Source organism: Gavialis gangeticus, unplaced genomic scaffold, assembly GCF_001723915.1.
Source record: "Gavialis gangeticus isolate Ggan-Ray unplaced genomic scaffold, GavGan_comp1, whole genome shotgun sequence".
NCBI lineage: Eukaryota > Metazoa > Chordata > Crocodylia > Gavialidae > Gavialis > Gavialis gangeticus.
Window position 1 is genome coordinate 216796755 of NW_017729032.1, and position 22111 is coordinate 216818865.

Here is a 22111-nt window from a genome sequence, read left to right on the forward strand (position 1 = left end):
GGGGGGGGCGGGGGGAAGTTGTTCATCTGGGGGGGGTGAGGAGGTTAAAAATAGCCCCTGGTCCCAGGGGAAAGAGCCCCTCAGTGGACCCCATGAGCTCCCCTGATCCCGCCAAACCCTCCTAGACCTCACCAACCCTCTGCAGACACTGCCTGAACCCAAACTCCCTGACCCTCCCAGAGCCAGCTTGCCTCCCCCCCACAACCCCCGCTAGCTCCTACAACCCTATCTTACCTACGTTGAGTGACCATTCTCCCCAAATGTCTATGCATACATGCCAAGAGAAAACTTCTAGCTAATACCTTGTCACATTTCAGTACATTACTTGAAGCCACCAACTCTCATGCAATATATCTATGCAACTCTTTCCCACTTCTGCTCATTTCAAACTGTTCCTCCCCCTTCACCTTCTGTTTCTTACATTTGGTAATAGAATCTCAGGTGTTCTCAGAAGGACTGTGTCTTAAAAAATCTGCCCAGTATAATGGGAATCTGATCCCAAACACAGAATTCTAGACATTACTCTAATATAAATAAAGAACCAGCATCGTTTGATATAGTAAAATCTTGCTACTTGTTTGCTATTACATTAGACAGGCATTGCAGACTCTCTTATCTTTTCTCACCATCAAGACCAACCAGTGAACACAATCATTAGTCCATTTAATGATTTGTGAATTAAGACGTAAAGTACTGTAGCTCATTTGTTTCCCCACTCTACAGAGGCGCCTCTGACTTACATCATGTGCTGTCATGCTTAAAAGCTGAAGGCTTCTGTTTGTTGTTTGTATACATTGTATATCCACTTTATGTTGCCCTTATTAGGCTCTTATTTTTCTCACTCTGTAGAGAAAACTTCACTGTTCGTATAGAAATCTGTTTTTACATTGGCTAAATAAAACCTTTTAGTCTGCACCAAAGTATACATGTCTAGGCAAGCATCCTGGAGCCTCAATGACCAGGTATTACAACAGTCACTATATTATGCTCTACTTCATTTTCAAAGCATAAACCTAGATAGTGGGAAGCTCATGAGCTCCACAAGAGTTTGGATTTAGGACTGTGGTCATGCTTATGTTTTAAGAGAATGAATTCTGTTGTCTAGGCATTCTCAGGACTAAATGTTCATTTCTTTAGTTTGGCTTGGCTTTCCCTCAATTTTTGTACACACTAAAATACGACCACAAGTAAATAATACAAAAAATAATCAAACAAAACATCTTAAAAATAAACAAGCGTTTTTTCCCTGGAAGAGGGAAAGAAAAACAGCACGGAAGACTCTTAATGGTATTTAAAATCTAAGACTGTGCTTAAGTATTTCAAATACTTGGGAAAACAGCATCAAGCATCATAAATGCTTCAGAAGTCAATTTCTAAAAGAAGTTTCCTGCACACATTTCAGACACTGAAGCAGTTAGTGATCTCATGCAAGTATAATGTTGGATGGGAAAGCCTGATCAGAACACTGCCCAACGTGGGGGAGAATAAACAAAAAACCACCGCAACGCTAAATGCTAAGTGTAAGAAAAAAGCTTGAATGCTCACCTGTAACTGCTGTTGCAAATGGGTAATTTCTGCAATTCTCAGCTCTCTAGATTTGTTAGTGCTCTCAATTTCTTGTCTTTGGGTAGACAGTCGACACCTGATATCTTGAAGCTTTCCTTCCAACTGATGTTTTTTATCGTTCTTCAGGAAAAAAAAGTTTTGATTACTGAAATAATTTCATTAAATAGTAGATTTCATGTGCTTTCTAAAACTAACAATGTTTTAATTCTACAACTGACTTACTAAGATGTAATTATGGCAACTAATTAAGATTATATAGCCACACTCATTACTGTGGTCTTGTGCTGTGCATTACAAATCACCAGCAAATATTTCAAATGCAAGAGAATTGGAATTGGTTGTCCTTCTATACAATACAATACTTTAATTCACAACCTTTTAAAAAAAATTGTACTTACTAGAGCTTCCAACTCAAATTCTAACGTTTTTTTCTTTGCTTTCAGAACAACTATATCTTCTTGTTCCTTGTTTCTTTGATTTAATAGCTCTTGTCGACGATTACGCTCCCATTCAAGTTGTCTTTGCCTTTCAAGTTCCCTTTTTGCTGCCTGTAGTATTTAAAAGCCCCAAACCCCAAAACACAGATTATTTGAAGAAACGGCTGAAATGGTCAGAATCCATCCTACTTCCTCATCAGAATACGCATGTTACAAGGTTTCAGTTCAGCAAAGTACAAAAGTGCATGCCTATCTTATGCAGAGTAGTTTTATTGTTTAAAGTTAGGTACTTGCTTAAATGCCATGATAGATTACGGTCAGTCAGGAATGTGTACCCTTTTTAAAAGAGGTGCATCTCTTCCATTATGATAAATTACTCGATAATTTAATTTGCTGAAATGCCATATTTACCAAAATCCAAGATGAGGTCTTTTCCCCAATTTCAAGGTGGGGAAAAAAGCCTCATCTTAGTATACTCATTTGAGTATAGGCCCAGGGCAGGCAGCAGTTCAGCTCCAGCTTTGCCGCAGGGTTGGCTGAGCTGCCACCCACCGTCAGCCAGGGTGGCATGTGTGGTGGGGAAGGGGGTTTGCAGTGGAGGGCATGCAGGGAAGGCCATATGGTGGGGGGCAGGGGAAGACCCATGGTGTGCAGCTCAGGGGAAAGTGCATAAGAGACTGCACTGCCTGTTTCCCTTTCCTCTTCCCCCAAACAGCTGCTTACCTTCAGCTCTGGCTCCAGTCCCAGCCTTAACCTGGCTGGGCCCAGAGCTCCCACCATGTTTCTCCCAGCCTGAGCTGGGCCAGGCCAGACCAGAGCTGCCACTGCTTCTGACTATCCCAGAGCAGGAACTCAAGTTGTACAGAAGGTTGAGAGTTGCAGGGGGGTGAGAAATGGGAGGCAGAGGGTAGGCAGCAGGGGCACAGAAGTGGCAGAGGGGGAAGGCACCAGGGCAGACAAGTAGCAAGTGGGACGGGCAGCAGGAGAGCAAGCACAGGCACAGAGGTAGGGGGGCAAGGGGTGGGGGTCTGGCCCCTTGTCCCCTGCTGCTGCTTTGTGGAGCCAATTTAAGATGACCCTCCAATAATTAGCTTCTATACATCATAACAAATTTATAATTTTCCATGTATAGAAGCTACTTACTGGGGAGTCATCTTAAATTCAAAGTCACATCGGATTTAGGCAAATTCAGTATATAACCTGCTTCTAACTGATAGACACCAAAAACAAACATCACAACCACCTCGAGTGTAGTTTCACAGAAATCTGAAGTCAAAGGCTGTTCCACCCAATTCAAAATTCTGTTGATGTCTTGAGATTTCAAGCATGGTAGCTTTTCCTGCGCCTACCATTAAGTGCAGAAGGATGATGGATTTCTATTCCCAGGGAAAAGTTTGGTTCATCACCAAAGCAGAATCACTTTATATTACAAAAATTTTTGAGGTCAGAGGTTAAGAGCCATGTACAGACATACATTTCTAACGTTTAGAATTTCTCAGACATTCTTACTGGTGGAAAATTGGACTAGAAACAGGAATGTATATCTGGGCAATATATGCAGCATTTAAAGCCTGCAGGACTGTGAACTGGGGTGGAGACAGCTTCTCCACTTCTTGGCCCCTACAGCTTTTCAGTCCCCTACCTTACTAGCGGACCAAGCTTGGGGACAGCCTCCCTGAACCTGACTCCCAAACCCTGGGAATCTCTTGTACCTGCAAGGTTGCTGAAGCCCAGGCAACCTTGCAGCCACAGCACTGATGTGTCCCCCCCCCCCAGCACACCTCCCAGTGGAACTGGACACATGTGGGGTGTAGGAGACAATTCTCCTGCTGCTGCTGCAAAGTTGCCCGAAGCTAGCTATTCTTGCAGCTGCCAATCAGCTGGAGGGCTCCTGCCCTGGATGCACTTGTCTCCCATTCTCTCACTCCTCAGGGTTGAACCAGAGTAGCATACTAGGTAGGGGCTCTTCTCCCATGGCTGGACACTTCCCAGGGCTCTGGGAGGGTTCCTGCCTCAGGAAAATATCACCCCTGTTAACTGATTGGTGGTATAGAGGGCAAGGTCCCCACAGGGTTCTCTGACAGCTTGCCCCTGGAGAAGGAAGTAGGGAAAGTAGAGGACAGTGGGATAGTGGGTATCTCTCTCTCCCAAGAGTGGTGTACAGGTAATCAGATTAAACTGGAAGGAAGAATATCTTCTTTGTTGGTATCCGATCAATTTCTGGCAGAAGAACCATTTTTCTTCTGCAAAAAAGCTCTTGAACTTCTGTAAGCTCTTCTTTTTGTACCAGAAGAAAAGCTTTTCTCCTGGCACAAACAGAACGTCTGTAGATGGCCTAAGAGCTTTCTGTTGTGAATCTGTCCAACCCATTCAGATAAAGTGAGATATTTCACAAGAAAATATCCAACTGTTAGATGAAAGAATGGATGGTTATCTATCTCTAGCTCCAGGAGCCTACACATTTGAGTATGTGTCCTAAATATCTTTTCTTGCTAACAAGTCACTAGCAAACAAATTAGTTTCCAAGGAAATGCAAAAAGGTGCAAAAAGCCTTTTTCTAAAAATAAAGCATATTTAGGGTACTTTATTTTGTTCAGCTCAGTTGACAATATCCTGTGATGGGATCACCCTTGAATCCACCTACTTACCTCTCGCCTTTCAATTTCTTTCCTCCTTTCTTCTTCTCTCTGACGTTCTAATTCCCGTTGTTTTTCCAGTTGCTTTTCCAGCTCTAGTTGCCTTTTACGTTCTTGCTCCTGTCGTTCACGTTCTTTCCTTTCCTGCTCGGCTCGTTCCAACTGTGCTAAGCGCTCTTGCTCTTTGCGTTGTTGCTCCAGAAGGGCCTGCCTCCGCTTTTCAAGTTCCAGGTTGCCACGTTCAAAATTTTCACGTTTTTTATCTTCAAACGTCACTTTGAAGCAAGAAAGTGCATATGTTGAGATTAAGTATTGTTAATTGTCTTTAAAATGCCCATGTAAGCATAATGAAATGGAAATAGTTTGGAATACGGAACAAGTTTCCAAAAGTATTACAAGAGACTTTCAACAATCAGTATTTTTACCCAAATCCAAAATGACTTCCAATTTAAGGCAAGCCCCCAATAATTTAGTTTCTATACAGGGAAAAATATTAATCTGTTATAATTTTCCATGTATAGAAGCTAATTATTGGAGGGCTGTTTTAAATTAATTTCCCTCTCTTGCAGCAGGGGTCAGGCAGACTAACCTCTGCCCTCATTCCACTTGCCTTCCCAACTCTCTGGTGCCTGTTTCCCCCAGTGTCTGCCTCTTTGCTCACCCCATCACTTGCCTCTTCAGTACCTGACTCCCAGCCACTTGCCCCCTCCGCTTACCCTACATGGTGGCTCTGGCTCTGGCTTTGGCCAGAGCACACAACGGCTCCAGCCCTGGCAGACAGAACCAGTGGTGACAGGGTTGGGACTGGAGCTGCAGCTGCAGCAGCTCCCCTGCCATTGTGTTGTCTCCTCCACACTTTCCCTGGACCACAACAAACAAAGTCCCCATGGTCCCCCCAGATCACATGATCTCCCCTTGTTCCCCTCCTCCCACATTGTTTTATCTCCCCCAAACTCCCTACCCCACCCTCTGAGTATGACTTCCTACAGATAATGGCTGGAGTTAGAACCAGAAGAGGTGGAGCTGCAGCATCCACTGGCCCCAAACTATAGTTGAATATCAGACAAGATTTTTTTCCCCTCATGTTGAATGGAGAAAAATCCTCATCTTGGATTCGGGAAAATACAGTAACACAAACTGCATGGGTGCTTTTTGATCTTGCCACTGACACATACATGTTAGTCCCCACTACAGCCCATATCCTCTCTCAGCCCCTGAGTTCTTAAGTTCTACAAAGCCCCAGTTTCCACTTAACAGCGTGCAAGGGAGCTTAGGCTATCCACGCCTTCGGTTTTCCATATTCTACAGTCTGAAATGTCTCACAACATTCAAAGTCACATCTTGTTATTTATATGGGATAAATAACAAGAATATGTTGCTCATCAAGAACCAACAGCCCAACTTTTAGGGGGTGGGTACAGAAACAAGTTCCTGAGAGGAAAGAAGTGTGGTGTTTTACCACACACTCACTGTTCTGCATTAAATATTTATGTGCACACTCTTACTCCATAATAAATAACAGCTAACCTGTAAGAGCTTAGCCTCAATGAAAGAGATGAGGATAGAAAATATTAGGAATTTCCTGAAATATTGAGAACCACTATAATGCAATATCATGGAGGTGGAATCTAAGTTGCTACAAGTCCAGAGACTACAAACTTGGATGCATTAATTTATTAAGACAACATTTGAAAAGAGCACCCAGTCAGCTCCAAGTCTTCTGTATAGTAGTAAAGAGCCTCACTGGACAACACCTGGATGTTGACATTAAATATGTTCACTAACTGCCATTTTATTTGCAGTACTTATTTCACAGTAGACCATATGTAGACAAAAGTAGGCTTCAGTTAGAAGTACAATCCATCAGCTTACAAACAATAGAATGGCAATTGCAAGAAATCCTTAATCTGAAGCCACCACTGTAACACACTAGGTTTGGAAAACATGAAACAGAGTTGGTCTTGTTTTACTTACAAGCTGTTTACCATGACTTGGAACAAAACATCTTATGTAAAAAATAAATAAGTTGAGAGACCAGAGCAGAGATTTTCAACCAGGATGCCCTGAGATTGTTTCAAGGGTGTCAAGGGATGTCACGTAATGTTAGCACTGTTAGGTACGCAAACACGATTTACATGATAAACCCAGAAATTTCCAATAGGAATCCAGAGCATCAAAAACATTCTGATCTGTTGTCGTTTTTATGAGTTCTCTGCAGCAGAAAAACTGTTCCATTATTTTTCCTTAGTCAAAAATGAGTGAAAACTAAGAGCTAGCTTCATCCAAACAGTGCCCTGAGTCTAAAAAGGTTAAACCTCTTGCCCTAGCACTGGCAGTAAAGCACTGCAAAAGCAACCTGACTCAGGTGTCTGTTGGGGGTTGTCACTACCTCCTATCATGCTAACATTACCCCCATCTGGCTGTCATGGAGAGATATAGGCAGGCTCTACCAAGTTTGTTTCAAATCAATTGAACACCTTTACTAGAAAGGCATTTTGGCAGACAAGCAGTTGACATAGAAAATAGGAATCATTGGCACACTGAGTGCTGCTGGATAGCACAAAAAATTGTCTCTCTGGATTTCTAAATCAACAGCCAATATTTCAAGATTAGCCCAGATGGCTGCTGGTTCTTACTAGTACTTTCTCAACTACGGTGATAGACGTGTCAATAATTCCTTAATAGATTCAAGTATCTGAAGCCATTTATTGTGTCCAGAGAACTTTATACCTTTTAAACAGAGAACTAATAAAAAAGATATATTGAAAGCATACAGTATGCAATGAAAAAGGTCTGTCCATACATACGTAACCTCGGAACAAAATCTTAGAAGAAAGTTTTAGTGGAATATAATCTTATTATTGCACATTATATAAGCAGTTAATAGTGCTTTCTGCTAAGTATGAAATGAATCCAAAATTTGCATTCACCTGGCAATTTTTTTTCTGGTTGCTGCTGTTCTTCTTCCAACACTGGTTCTTCTGGTAACCTTTGGTCTACGGACACCGAGCTTACAGCAGAGATGCCACTGCCAGAGCGTACTCTTCTGTCAATTAAAGATAGTAACAAATTATTTGAAGCCACCTATGCCCACCCATTGTGCTTTATGGTTATAATTTAAGCAATAGCTCAGGTGATGAGGAGCTACAGGAACTCCCAAGTTCAGAAAAAAAAACGTTATGTGGAATAAGCACGCTATCATCTATAAGGTAATGTTTTTAAAAATCTGACAATATAAGCACGTGCCAACGTATATTTTCACTGGATTTCTTGGAGAAGCACAATGGAAAAACATATAGAGTAACTCAACATTATAATTCCATAAATACTAGTGAACCATAAATCAGAATTTGCCACTATAAAAGTCCAAGGCAAGCTTTGAATTTTTAAATATTTCAGCTGAGGGAAGGACAACTATATTTTTTATTTGAATTATAAAGCTTTCAGCTCTGTTTCTCAAAATTCAGCTGTCAGCAACAGCTGTACCTTTAAGCAACTTGTAGCAACAAAGTTTTCATTTTCAAGTAACCAACACAGCAAGCCAACACTTTTAAAAATTGAAGACGTTTCCCAGTGTGAGGATATTGCAAGACATCTGGGCAATTATAGGTATGGACCTACTCAATCTGGGATTTTGTAGAAATTGTGAAATCAGGCACTGTCTGTAAAATCCACAGGGGAAAAAAAAAACTCACTAAAAATAAAATGCTGGCTCACTAGTTGGTTCTCATGGCCGCTGCAGCCTGGCTGCATGCCCAATCAGAGGTAAGGGGCAGGGCTGTACAATAGACAGCGCTCAGCCAATTAGCAGCGAGAGGCAGGGGGTGCATGATGGATAGATAGCCCCCTAGACCAATCAGCAGTGAGGAGTGAGGTCACCAGGGTGTCCTTGGCCAGAAGCATGAGTGGCCCCCGCCGTGATAAGCCCACAAAAATGACAGTCGGCCCCACAATCAGTATGCAAAATCAGCCACCTGCCTCCTCAACTTCAGCAGGTCCCTAATTATAGGTAACAGGCTAAATTAGTCTGTTCCAGAGCTTCTTGTCCTTCACATCTACAGTACTGAATTGAAAGGTTTCCTGTCCCCCTGCCATGCCATCCCCATAAAAATCTCCCAAAAAGTAATTCATGCAGAAACAAAATGACACAATTACAATAGTTTTACCTAAATGAAGGTGGAATATATTCTGGAGGCAGTACAGGTGGCAATGGCTGGCCGGACATGGCCACATCAATTAAATGCATAGCCAGAATAAACTCTTCTGCCGTAAGTTTCCCATCTTGGTCAATGTCTGAAAGATTCCTGTTTAATGAAATGACCCAAATAAATACTGGGGAGGGGATGGGAGGAGGGGGAGAAAAGAACAAAAAACCCCAACAACAACAACAATGTTGTGGCTTTAGGTAGCACCATTCCTACGCTGTCAAGTATGAAGTAAGTGTTACTATTTTTTAGACAGACAACAATTTTCATCCAGTTTAAAATATATTGCACATTTATCCCAAAACCAGACACATCACGTTCCCTACCCATCTGTCATCTCTGCTCCTCCTCAGCTATATCTTTGGCCTAGTTTCTATTGCCTCAGGCCTTGAGTTACCTCTCTGATGCCTATGCCCCAACTCCACGGGACAAAACTCTCCTGCTCCTCCTAAAAATACCCACCTCATAATAACATTCAAGTTGGGTTAAATTGGACTGGTCAGTAGTGATACAGCAAATCAGTATATGCCCCTTAAGGCCGATATCATGTGCTAGGATTTATGAGCATTAATATACATACTTTATTTCCTGGGACACACCAGAGATCCCCCGCTTTGGAACCGACTTGATTAATCAAGTCTGCTCTGCATACAAGCTGAGGTGTACTGCACTGCACCGCATGCAGTTCTATAAGCGGCAAAATGCACATCAGCGCGCAGAAAGTGGTGGCAGCGTGTTTTTAAAACTAAGGCACCTCCGATGTGTTTTAGTTCAGAAGCGTGCTGCCACCATTTTCTCAGTGCAAATGCACATTTCACCGCTTATACAACTGCATGTATCACAGCTCCCAGCGCTGCGACGCATACACATGTAAAAATGCCCCACGTTTCCATTTAAAACAAAAGTTAAAAGTGGAGTCCTGACAAGTGCAAGGAAAACTTAATGTTTACCAAATATAATCTGATTGCAACAATCACTGCAAATGATCTAAAATAGGAGTTCTGACAGAAGAGTGAGATGCCTTTATCCATACTAATGTGAAAATCTAATCCTTCACTAGTATAATGGTGATTTAAAACACAAAGAAAAGCTTCAAAATAAGAGTGCAGCATTATTCTGGATGTCTCCAGGGCTTTGCTTCTGGATAGACTTTGGAAGAAGTGTTATTCCCTGTATCTGAACCCTGTTTGTGCCTCTCAGGTGCTTAGTCAGCCCAACAACAGCACCAGCATCAGCTCATAAATCTTCCCCTTACACAGCAACCACTCTGGCTCCACTTCTACGGGAAAAGACTCAGGAAAAGTGAACAAGATTCATCCTTATGAAAGATGCGAATGCCCTCTGTTAATCTCAATAGAGTTCTGGCAGTGTTAAGGGGCAAAGCTGCCAAGCAGTTATGTTCAGAACTTCTGGAATGTGTCAACTCTTTTCCTCTCTGCTCTATTTCAAGCTCCAGGAATAAGTATAAAGTCTTCAAGTTTGTGATCTGCTGGATGATTGCGCTGCCATAAAATAATTGCTTCTTATAGCAACTTTGTTAGGAGGCGCAAGAGAAAAGAGGACGTTCTTTAAATTTCAAGCAAAACAAAGGATTTCACCCAGAAAGCAAATGCAGTTGAGCCACTACGTAAAATCTGACAACTGTCATTTTTGCTTGGGAGAAATCACATGCGACAGCAGTGTGATAATGAATTTCAAGTAGAGAATTAAGAAGAAGGAAAGTTAATTAGAAATAGCCTGTGGAGACAAATTAGTAAGTTAAAACACAAAAGCAGTATGAAAGCTGTTTAAAAAGCCACAGAAGGTAGTCATAAACTAACAAAAACTAACTGGCAGATTAGTTAAAATGAGGAACGCTCTGTAAAGGACAAGGATTTGTTCACACTGAAGAAAAAGAGCAGCCAGGCCACAGCACATGCAAAAATGCAGGGGAAGAAAGAAGGGGAAGCACCTTTAAAAGTACATGAAAGAAAGTAAACTCAATGGATTAATCATTTCGGTAGCCTTTGCTCCTGGACCACAGTCAGGACAATTTTAGAGACTATGGCCTTCTTTTTTATTATACAGTAAAAATGCTCCTCCCTATTGTATTCTCTAAGGTACCGTTTCACTAAAGGCTAGAGAAATAAAGTGGCCTTTTCATAAATTAAAAACAAAAAAGAACCAAAGAGGGCAGGTAAAATTTCAAATTTGCACAAGAGACGAAGAATACAACAGGTATCCAAATAGAAGTTATACTTGACAAGTTCGCATTTTTGAACTCTTCCTCACATTTGCAAAAAAATAGCTGACTTGTCCAAAAATGCCATAGCAACCAGTTCTTTTGACAAAGCCACTTATTAGATAATATTGTTAATGTGTACGAGAATGAAGCTCTTGTTATCTTCAACCAAAATGTTAATAACAAAACATTAAAAGCAAAACATTAAAATAGCAAAGCACAGCAAGCTAACAGTTAAGTTGGAAAAAGGGAGGTGGGGAAAAAGAAAGGGCAGTCCAGAAATATAAGTATAAGGTTCTGATTTAATATAAGTTAAAGTAGTTATCTTTACCATATTGTAGCCAACTGAGCCTGTGGTAAACTTGATTGCATAAGGATAGTTCTTGCTTGTGGACCTAATGAATTAAATTAGAACAAGAATTAACACAAAAACAAGAAAAACCCAGTTTCCCTCTCATCTCCTACAGCCCTAAAATCAAGAAATGTACCTTCCATTGTAGGGTTCAATTTTGAATATTTCACCTTGAATATTTTTAATTAACACTATGTGAAGGGTCTGAACAAGCCACTACAGTAGATCAGAGGCAAGATACCTTACAAGAACATGTAAGATTAATGGATGTTATCAGGATTAATGTCCCCCACTACGCTGAATGTGTTTTCCTATCCTTTTTGAAGCTGCATGTTTTCTACCATGATGCATTTGTTGTCCCTCAGAACTGAGTTAATAAGGCCTCAGATAGCCATGGATGTGCCCTTCAGAGTCAATTTGCCACAATCAGTTTTCTTCCTTCACAATCTCCTGGAATGCGCACCAGGAAAGCACCATGACTATGCTCAGTTCCTCCTCTGAATTGGGCTGGGTGACAGAGATACCAAGTCAAATGTGATCTAAAGAGAATTGTTGACAGCCTGCCAGCATGAAGTGTTACACATTTTCCCATTAAAGAAACACTTTCACCCTGACAAACTTCATCACCTGGACACCAAGCTGTCAACAAAGGGCAGGAAGAATTCAGTCCTTGAAGCCTTTCCTCTTTGGGCTGTCAGTAAGGATTCAGAAGCCCTGCCCAGCTATGGCAGCAGGAAAATGATGGGAGGCCCTTGTCCCGTAAAAGGTTAAAAAAAGGTTCAGAGGGCCTGGATCCAGCAGTCCCTCCCCACTGGAACCTTGAAATAGGGTTACTATGAAACTCTACATTTCAAGCAATTTATTACCCAGAAAATTAAATGATACAGAATCTGGTGTCATAATACTACTTCTCATGGAGCTATTGCTTGTTCCCCACCTTTTACACACCTGGAAAACTTGCCCACTGGACAAGTTGACCTTTCGTATGCAGCTGACTTACAGCCTTTTTAGAACCAATGGCCAAAACTCCATGCAACTAGAAGGTCAAATGAAGTCTTAAAGATAGCCAAATCCATTTACTTTTTTATGCAAGTGATCCTACATAAACACTCCCATTATAATTATTTATTAAATAGATCCCAATAGCCTAACCACTTTACAATAAACCATTACAAAAGCAGAAGGGGAAGAATAATGTCAGCAAGTAGGTAAGGGAACTTGCAGGTATCTAGTACTTCTCAGAAACTGGCTCCAGGTTCATCAGATGGCTTTTGAATTTCCCTTCTTAACTTCTGTCCATTCATTAAACAACCACCCTTCACAGGTGATCATTTGTTTGCTCTTAACTGTGACCACAGGACAGTGGAAAACCTGAACACAGACAATAAGCACTTCTTTTCTACTGGATTACAGAAGGAGAGTCCCACACTGAAGTAGTACTTTTCCAAGCACTATATTAACTGATTTTGATAACTGCAATGAAGGCAACAAATAGTCTGAGAATAAGAATTGTTTTAATACCTGTTAAGTGTCCACTCATTGTTTTATCATGGCTATTGAACAGCTGCCTATATTTCAGTCTTGATGACTGAGGAACAGCCCATTCTGCCACAGGAGGCACACTAGAATAAGGAGAGGAAAAAACAAACAAACAAACAGAGGGTACTGTGATACCTGAAAGCTTGTCTAAGTCTATCCCAACCATGCAGCCAGTCCAATGAAAGGTTCCCACAAAAATTTCATCTTGCATATTACCTGGACTATCGTGGCTACAATGTCACTTGAACACTATCACATTTCATTACATATTTAATCACATGATGCTACAAGGAGGCTATATAGCAATGCTGTTCAAGTTGAATGCCTTATTTTCTTATTTTCCAAATTTTCCCTTCCATTCTTGAAAACATGACACCACTAAATTTGTGCCTCAGAATAATTACCCTGTCCAAAAGCATATTTCTTAGGTCAACTGCTATGCTTGCCATGAATTGTTTGGCTTTCTTCTGAATGGTGGAAAGTAGTCAGAGTAAATGCTTTGGAAAAACCAAAGTGTGCAAAAAACGTTTCAACAATGTGGTGGGAAAGATCTCATTGCAGGTGCTAGAAGCAGCATTTCTTATTTTACATTAGCCTTTGCTCCAGCCTTTTTAACCAGGTAACAAATCCAGAGGCCTACTATGGAAAACAAATGAAAAGCAGGCCACTGAACAGATATAGCACAGTCGTGGCCTTTCACTAATGAAGTGAGAAGGAAACCAGTAACCCAGCAATTATGAATACAAGCAGTATCTTGTACACCAGTGGTTCCCAACTTGCGGACCAGCATGGAAGTGGGACAGGGCACACGGAGCTAGCTGCCTCCCTCCTGGGGGTTCCCAGCCCCCCAGCTTCAACCCTGTATGTCACTGCCGGCGGCAGAAGCCACTTGCCTAGGTGGACAGATGGGGGTTTGAGCTGGGGGCTTGTGGTGTGACCCAGCAGCCAACCCTTTGCGATCCGGTGGTTGAGAACCTCTGTTGTACACTATACAGCTATTTCCAAGTCATCACTTATGCTTTATGCTGGAACATGAAACAGAAATTAGTCTAGGTAATGAAAAGGTGAACTGAAAAGATTTAATAACACTGCTAAGTGAAAAGCCACCATAGTTGTGTACATTTGTCTTCTGGCCTCTCTATTTTTTTCCTGTCATTGGTGTATAATAATCTAAGAGTACTGAGATGTAATAATTTTATGGAATACTCTTTGTGAGTTAGTGAAGTGAGGTTTCTGTGTACTGGATAAAAAGCTCTCCTGTCTGACGGTACTGATTTGCTTCTAATGCTTCATCCTGAATTAAACGTTTCTGCTTTGCCAGCTGGGTGCCTACAGCTTGGAAGGACACTGAACAGTTAAAAAGCTCTTCCAAGAAAGGCATTGGAAGAAGCTGAATTAGGAGGGGCTGCCCAAGAAGGTAGGTTCAGACAGAGAGAAGCTCTGCAGAGTTCTTTAGAACAGTGGTTTTCAACCTTTCTTCATTTGAGGACCCCTAAGAAATTTCAAATGTAGATTCAGAACCCTTTGGAAGTTCTGAATGGAGGTGCAGACCCCTTTGAATTCTAAGTGTGGGTATTGACATGCTTTTGCTTGGTCATAGTCATCTTTTGCAAACCCTTTAGATATAGTCTGTGGACCCCAGGGGTCCATGGACCACAGGTTGAAAACCACTGATTTAGAAGAACTATGTCCATCCTTGCATCTACAAGAGGGTAAATCTTAGGGAGTGGAAGGCACACATATAGGCCGGTTTTTCTAAACATCTACTTTTCTCTAAACAACGTTGCTTTAATAAGGCTGTGTTGTCATTGGTTATGACTGCCATTGGTCTATACAGAAACAGCTCTTCAGTGCCTGTAGCTAAGTCAAACCCACTGAAGTAAGCATGACTGGTTACTGGGGACTGTAGCCCAGAGCTTGGTATGAGACTGTTAGAACTGTGTGACCCCACTACAGGAGAAAAGTGATGGTCTCTGGAAAAAGAGGGGTGACCAGAAAGAGGTTAAGGTGCAGTTAGCACAGAAACTGTGACAACAATCTTAAAGAATACTCGGGTCTCTCAGCTAAAGTATCCCGGATTTGGCTCCCTTATAGAGATAATCATTATTACACCAGGTTGACTGCAGGGGGTAATCACCCTTCCCTGTGGGGGATTAGATCATGCTGTTTCCACTGTTTCCAGCGCTACTGTTTTTGAGACAACAGTAGGTTTATTTGTGTTAAGAGGCATTTTTAATCTGCTTTATATAAAAGTAATAGGGGCATTTAGCACCTAATATTATGATGCAAAGAAACTTTGTAATGAGTATTTACTGGGGGAGTGGAGATTAAAAACAGGATTTAGATAGTTAACAAAGTGCTTCTTCCTACCCTATTTTGTTTTCATTGAAGAATGTTTGGGACTCCCATAAGAATGCTGAGCAGTGAAAGTGGGCTTTCTGCTGTACAGCAAATGGTAACTCCCTCTCTCCCAATAAAATTCTATTGAGTTAAAATATTTTGGTGTCTGAAAGTTCTCTTCACCGTAAACGTTTGTGAAAAGCACACTACAATTTTTTTAGTTCTTAAAAGCTACTTCTCTGCCTTCTAAGAATAATGTAAATACTTTTCCATACTAAAAAAAAGGAATAAATGTATGATAAAGAAATACATCGTCCTCAGCAGACTGATGCTTTTCTGCAGAAACTTAAAAAAACACTAAATATTTTAACATGACTCGATACTTTTAGAGCAGCTACACATTAAATTTAAATGGCTTGTAACTTATTTGGTATTTCACACTGAATGAAGACATTGTATAAAAAATCTTCAGAAGTAATAACTCAACAGGCTTTGACCGTCAATTAAAGATGTTATTAACCTGTTACAGTGCACTGTGTGCGCAAACACACTCCACAGTAACTTACCTAGCCACTTCAAACGATTGTGCCTTTTGCAGTTTAGTGTTTAATTGTGACCCTGGACCAGATCTACTAAAGGAAGAACTCTTTGGCAATGTGGCTGTAATAATAATAATAATAGTGTTAATACTAAAAAGTAAAGTTAAAATATAAAACTGCACAATTCAAGAGCAAATTCCTACGAGAACAAATCAAGTATTATGATCTGAAATTTTGATTTTTTGTAATGTTTTATTGAAATAACGAGATTAATTAGCCTCTCTCCTGTTCTACAAAAATAAGACACATACGTATCTTTGTGCCTTTCAACATTTACAGATTTTTACAAAAGTTTAGTTGGTAAATTGAAAAGGACTATAATTATAAAATAATTTGGGATTTGTGCATCCTACTATTTTAAAATAATCTAAACAATGGCATTACCTTAATAATTAAAAATAGGCAACTGTACCATTTTGTAGGTATTGTTTCATACTAATGAGCAAGCTAGTTTTGCCACGCTGCCACTACAATGTTTACATTTTGTTCAAAATGATTTATGGTTGGCTTGGACATATAAAGATCCAAAAAAGCCAAGTCGCCAAATTTTGAAATCTAAACACCTATGTTTCTTCCACTGAAGGTGTACATTTGTTTTAGTTCATAAAAGAGCTTACAAACTTCACTGGAATTAAAACAACATAAGTGCAGTCATTAAATCAGCTATAGATGCTAATATCATGTTCTGACTCTTTGGACCCAGAGAAAACTGCACAATAATTTGTTAGTAGCAAGAAAGTAAACAGTTCCAGTATGCGGCATACCAGGATGAGCAAAAGCAGGCAGAGGTTGTATAACAGCAGGAGCTCCATTAGCCAGGGGAGGCACTGCTGCTGTAGGAACAGAAGATACTAGTGGTGGAGACATCCCTACTACTGGAATGGATGCCATTGGCACTGGGGTGACAGCTGTAAGAGACGGCATGCCAGCAATACCCCCAATACCTACGTACAAGACAAGGAAATATAATTTTTGTCTCATTTAGAATCTTTTGTACCACACCAGAATATTAGGACTGCAGTTTTCAGAATTTCTAACAAACCTAAAATAAAACAGGTTGAGGTGAAAAGGAAGACTAATAAATGTCAAGGTTACCAATCTCTCAGCTAGTGTTGGCAACATGAAATGACGTGTATACACATTATGGGAACCTACTGACTGCAACACTAACCACAGAACTATTAATATTTGGTATAGTAAGTAGCTGACCTAGAGCTACATGAAGAACAGTACTGTCAACTACTAGTAAGTAACGAGACCACAATCTACATTAGACACATTAGAATGATCTTCAGACAAACTGTTTATAAACCATCACTGATATGAAACAGTGCAAAGCAAATAGGGTAAACACACAGTAACGAGATATTTCAGGGTGAGAAGAGCTGCACAGATAATATGGAGCTTTAGGAGATCTAGTGATGCCACTGGAGAAGAGTGAGACAGGCAGGCAGGCAGCTGGATCAGGTTCTATGGTAAGCTAAGAGACTAATTGACTGCTGGATTTCTTCATAAGAAAGTTTCAGTTTTCAATATGCTATTTCTCCCTTAAGTCCAATACTTAGTATGTTAAATTTTCACTGGAACATTACAGCCTAAAATTAAATCTGACAAACCAAAAGGCAAAAGTTTTAGGGAAAAACCACCCATGCTTTAAAAATGGAGAAATTTTATGCAATACTTACCACTTACATTAACTATTTCCTTTCCTTTTTATGGTGGCAATGATTCCCAGGCACCTAATCTTATCATGAACCATGGCAAACTAACAGGGTACAAGTAAAGGAGCTTTCACTAGTGGAGTGCAGCAACAGAAACTCAACAGGTTAAGCATGAGATTTTGGGTTTACACCCATTTATTGTAAGCAGTCTCTTTCAACTCTGTCTTATCTCAATATAAAAGTTTTGCTCAATGTTTTAATATAGGTTATCACCACAGCATATAATTCTGCTCTTACCAAACCCTGGTGCACCAGAAATAGCAATGGGTGGTTGCTTCATGACAGGGGGCAGTGCAGGGGGGAGCTGATAACCTTGTAGTTTTAGTTTGATAAGTTTCATAGCTATAGAAAATTCCAACTGGTCCATCCTCCCATCATTATTCATGTCAGCCAGTGCCCTACAAATAAGGAAGATTTGCAATTATATTTTTAAATTATGAATTTGTGAATTCTCTGAAAAAGCAAAGGGCAAAAATAATCATATATTCAGGAACTCAAAAAACCCCACGTAAGTCCTACTCAGGACGATATGCAAAACAGAATACAGCTAGTAAATAGTAGACCACAAGCTTCCCAATTTCTTCTTCTGAATAATGTGAAAAAAAAAGAGATTTCTAAAGTTATATATCATTTTGTAGTAGAATTGTAGTGCAGAAACCTGAAAGGAAGGATTAGTGTAATTCTACAAGAACTTTGCTAAGTTGCTCAAATAAAGCTACATGGTACCACAAACAGCACCACAGGGATCCAAATGACTTAGTCAACAAATTTGTACTTCAGCTACTCCCATAATAAAATGCTCTTTAAATTCATGCCTTGTACTAAACACTATTATAACTGCAAGTATACAAATGCGTTTTCAGTCAGACAATAGTATTCAAGTATAAAACAGTAAGCCCAGTTTCTGAATAGGCTTTCATGTAGAGTAGTCTCTGACTTAACAGTACATCAAATGAAGAAACAAAAAAGATATTGTTTCCTTAAACAGTGCGCAGCAGGGAATAGTGTTGATGAGGAAGGAGAAGCCGGAGACAGAATACCAGTTCTTGCAATAGGAACAAGATAAAAAAACGAAATACCCATTAATGATTTAAAAAACTGTAAATTTAGTTTATTGCATCAGACCACTTTCTTTATACATATCTTAAAAATAAAGTACAAAATACAGGATTCTTTCCAAAACAAAACTAAAAGAAACTTTACATTATTATGTTCCATATTAATGGTATGGCAACACAAATTGACTATTCAAGTCATAGGAGCCAGACAGTTAAACTACAAGTTTATATCTATCTAAACCTGCACCAAGGAAAGCATTTATACCAGAGGTAGTCAACCTGCAGCACACATGCCACAAATGGCATGAGCAACGTTTGTGTGTGGCACACGGCAGACTGAGGAAAGGCCAGGCAGCACAGTGGCAGACAGGGCAGGGAACAGAAGTGGGCACAGAAAGGAGATTAGAGTGGCACATGGGGAGGGCATGGGGTTTAATTTATGGCATGCCTGTCAAAAAGGTTGGCCCTTACTGATTCATACAATTAAGACAAAGGCCAACAAAAAGTGATTCCTAAGAACTGGCAATAATGAGCAATGTCTGACAACTAAATGCATCGTGTGACCAGGAAGGGGAGAGACCATCCCAAAGTAAGCTAGAAAGAAATGTAAGTCTGTCAAGTTTCCTATGACCACGGGCATTGTTGGATTCAACAATTAAGACTGATTGTGATGCTTGATGTAGATGTATATTATGCTTGATGTAGTGTACAACAATGGGCCAAAAGTAAAATAAGCAGGCATCTACACCTGTAACAGTACTCATTTGTTAAGTCTGGAAAACTACCACATCTGCATCAGCTTGTATTTACTAATTACTCTAGAAACAGGGGCAGGGAAAATATGGCCCGCCTATCCACAATCCACTACTTTCTCCCTTTCTAGCAATACATTTTTACTATAAGAAAACAATGTGCAATTAATAATAAACAGAAATTTGACAGGCATGCATCTTATTACTACAACTGAATAAGGCTACTCCCTCTCTGCTTACTTAGTACAATCTTTCATTTCCAGTTAGTGTCTGCTGCTCAACTCAAGTATTACAAGTCAACAGTTTTGCCATTTATCTGGCTTAAGACAAAGTTCAGTGAGAGACACTAAGTTCAAAGTGAAGGCTACAGTGTTTACATACAATTGCAATACGCTGACAGATGTAGAACATTAGCTTTCTGTATCTTAAAGGATTTATTTAGAACAACTGCCTATTTCTATTTTTTTAAAGACTAGTCCCATGCTATATGACTGCAATGTTGCTTTTGTATAAATGTCACTTTAAATTTGGGCAACTGACAGTAGCCACCCCCTAATTTCACTAGTTTATATATAACAAAATTAGGAAGAACTTAACATACATTAATTCATTTTAGTTAAGACCTGGCCAGAAGCCAGTATAGAAGAGTAAGTTGATTACAGAATTATTATATCTATAAAACATGTCTGTGTTTATCATCATGGATTACTTTTAACTTGAATAATTTCTAGGGACTATATTATCTATTTATGTATTATCTATTTATTGATATACTGTTTACCAATCATCAAGCTCCAGTGTGCTCACTCAGAAGCAGACCTTCAGGCAATCACTGACGTCTTTACTGAGGCATACAAGAACTGACGCTTAACATTCAGAAGACTAAGGTCCTCCATCAACAAGCTCTTAATGAGCAGTCCCCAGCTCCAGTAATTCAGATTCACAGTGAGACTCTGGAGAATGTTGAGAATTTCCCATACCTCGGAAGCCGTCTCTTACAGAAGGCTGACATCAGTAAAGAAATCCAACATCACCTCAAATGTGCAAGTGCAGCCTTCAGACATCAGAGGAAACAAGTGTTCAAAGATCGCAACATCAGATACGAAACAAGCTCATGGTTTATCAAGCAGTTGTGATCCTCACCTTATTGTACAGAGCTGAGATGTGGACAACATACAGGAGACATCTCAAGCCACTGGAGAAGTACCATCAATGCTGCCTGTGGACTAACTTATGAATCCAGCAGGAAGAGAGGTGCACCAGTGTTAGCATCTTCTCACAAGCAAACACCACAAGCATCAAGGCAATGATCATACAACATCAATTTCACCACGCCGGCCATGTCACCCAATGTCCAACTCCAGATTCCCAAAGTTAGTTTTATTCTCTCAGCTTAATCAAGGCATATGCTCAAGAGGAAGACAGAGAAAGTGCTTCAAGGACACCCTCAAGGCCAAATTGAAAAAAAATACAACTCTGACACCAACTCATGGCAGAATATTGCCCAGGAGGAAGATCCTGGTGAAAGGATCTCAGTACTTTGAAACCTTATGACAACAGGAGATGGAAAAGCAGGAGCAGCAGATATGGTATGTTGCAGACTGAATCAAGAACCTAGAGCCATCCACCTCATGCAGAAACATGTGCCTGAGCTGCAACAGAGTCTGTCAATCCTAGATAGACCTCATCAGCTATCTTCAGACCCACAGATGAGACAAGCATGGAAGACAATCATCCTTGCCTGCGAGATTGCTGATGATATCCATAAAATATGTCTGTGTTCATCATCATGGATTGCTTTTAACTTGAATGAGCTCGGAAATGTATCGTCTATTTACTGATTGATCTATGCATGACATTTCTTTGTAGCTCTTTCCAAAAAAGGGCTTAGGGTGCCTTACAGCAGGAGAAAACTTAAAAAGACCGGAACCAATTTAGAGTGATCCCATGAATACTCACCAGGTCATGTAAGTGTTTTATCAGCACCTCATGGTTGACTGTATCAAAGGTCAAAGAAAGATCAAGATCAGCAGAGCACAATTTCCCCTGTCAATCTTCAGATGAAGATCATCAACCAAGACTACAAGTGCAGTCTCTGTGCTATAACCAAGAAAAAAGCTGGACTGCCAAGGGTCTAGGAAACTGATGACATTGGGATGTACCTGAAGCTGTTGGGTGATCACCCATTCAATGACCTTCCCCAAAAAGGGGAATGGTTTTAAAAATCTTCTTAAATAACGCCAAACAGTTAGGAAGAGGGTCTCTATACCAGTGATTTTTCACTTTATATGCATCTTACTTAGACTCTTAAAAGGGTTCTCCAACATTCCTCTCAGAGACTAAGTACTGGCAGGCAAAAAGCCTGAGGCTGAATCAATTCAATCTTTGCAGGTTAGTCTAAGCTGTATAGATTGAACTGATGAGCAAGTGAACAGACAATCACTTTTGAGTCCAGAAATGCAGGGGGCAGGGTTATAAAAATGAAGGATTGGGCTACAGAAGTCAGGTAGGGTTATGTGAAATGACAGCAAATGGAATGGAGATGGGGGACAGAGGCAGCTCTGTCCTGTCCCCACAACCCATTCCCTGTCATTTTGTATAACCCTGTCTCTCTTCTATAGCCCTGATCCTTCATTTGCGTAACCCTGCCTCTAATCCCACCCTTCCACTCCTCTCACTCCATCA

At 40.4% G+C, this 22111-nt stretch overlaps 1 protein-coding gene across 2 annotated transcripts in view; it reads right to left on the reverse strand.

Annotated features, from left to right (window-relative positions):
- The window catches only part of ITSN1 (intersectin 1), a 210720-nt gene that overhangs the window by 105275 nt on the left and 83334 nt on the right, over positions 1 to 22111 (reverse strand). For both annotated transcript variants that reach the window (XM_019524334.1, XM_019524333.1), the window contains exons 5-14: positions 17854 to 18014; positions 16660 to 16839; positions 15863 to 15956; positions 12939 to 13039; positions 11397 to 11460; positions 8806 to 8943; positions 7570 to 7685; positions 4652 to 4914; positions 1965 to 2114; positions 1546 to 1686 (exon numbers count right to left, since the gene is read on the reverse strand). In XM_019524334.1, coding sequence (XP_019379879.1) covers positions 1546 to 1686; positions 1965 to 2114; positions 4652 to 4914; positions 7570 to 7685; positions 8806 to 8943; positions 11397 to 11460; positions 12939 to 13039; positions 15863 to 15956; positions 16660 to 16839; positions 17854 to 18014 — 1408 coding nt within the window. The remainder of the gene's footprint in view (positions 1 to 1545; positions 1687 to 1964; positions 2115 to 4651; positions 4915 to 7569; positions 7686 to 8805; positions 8944 to 11396; positions 11461 to 12938; positions 13040 to 15862; positions 15957 to 16659; positions 16840 to 17853; positions 18015 to 22111) is intronic.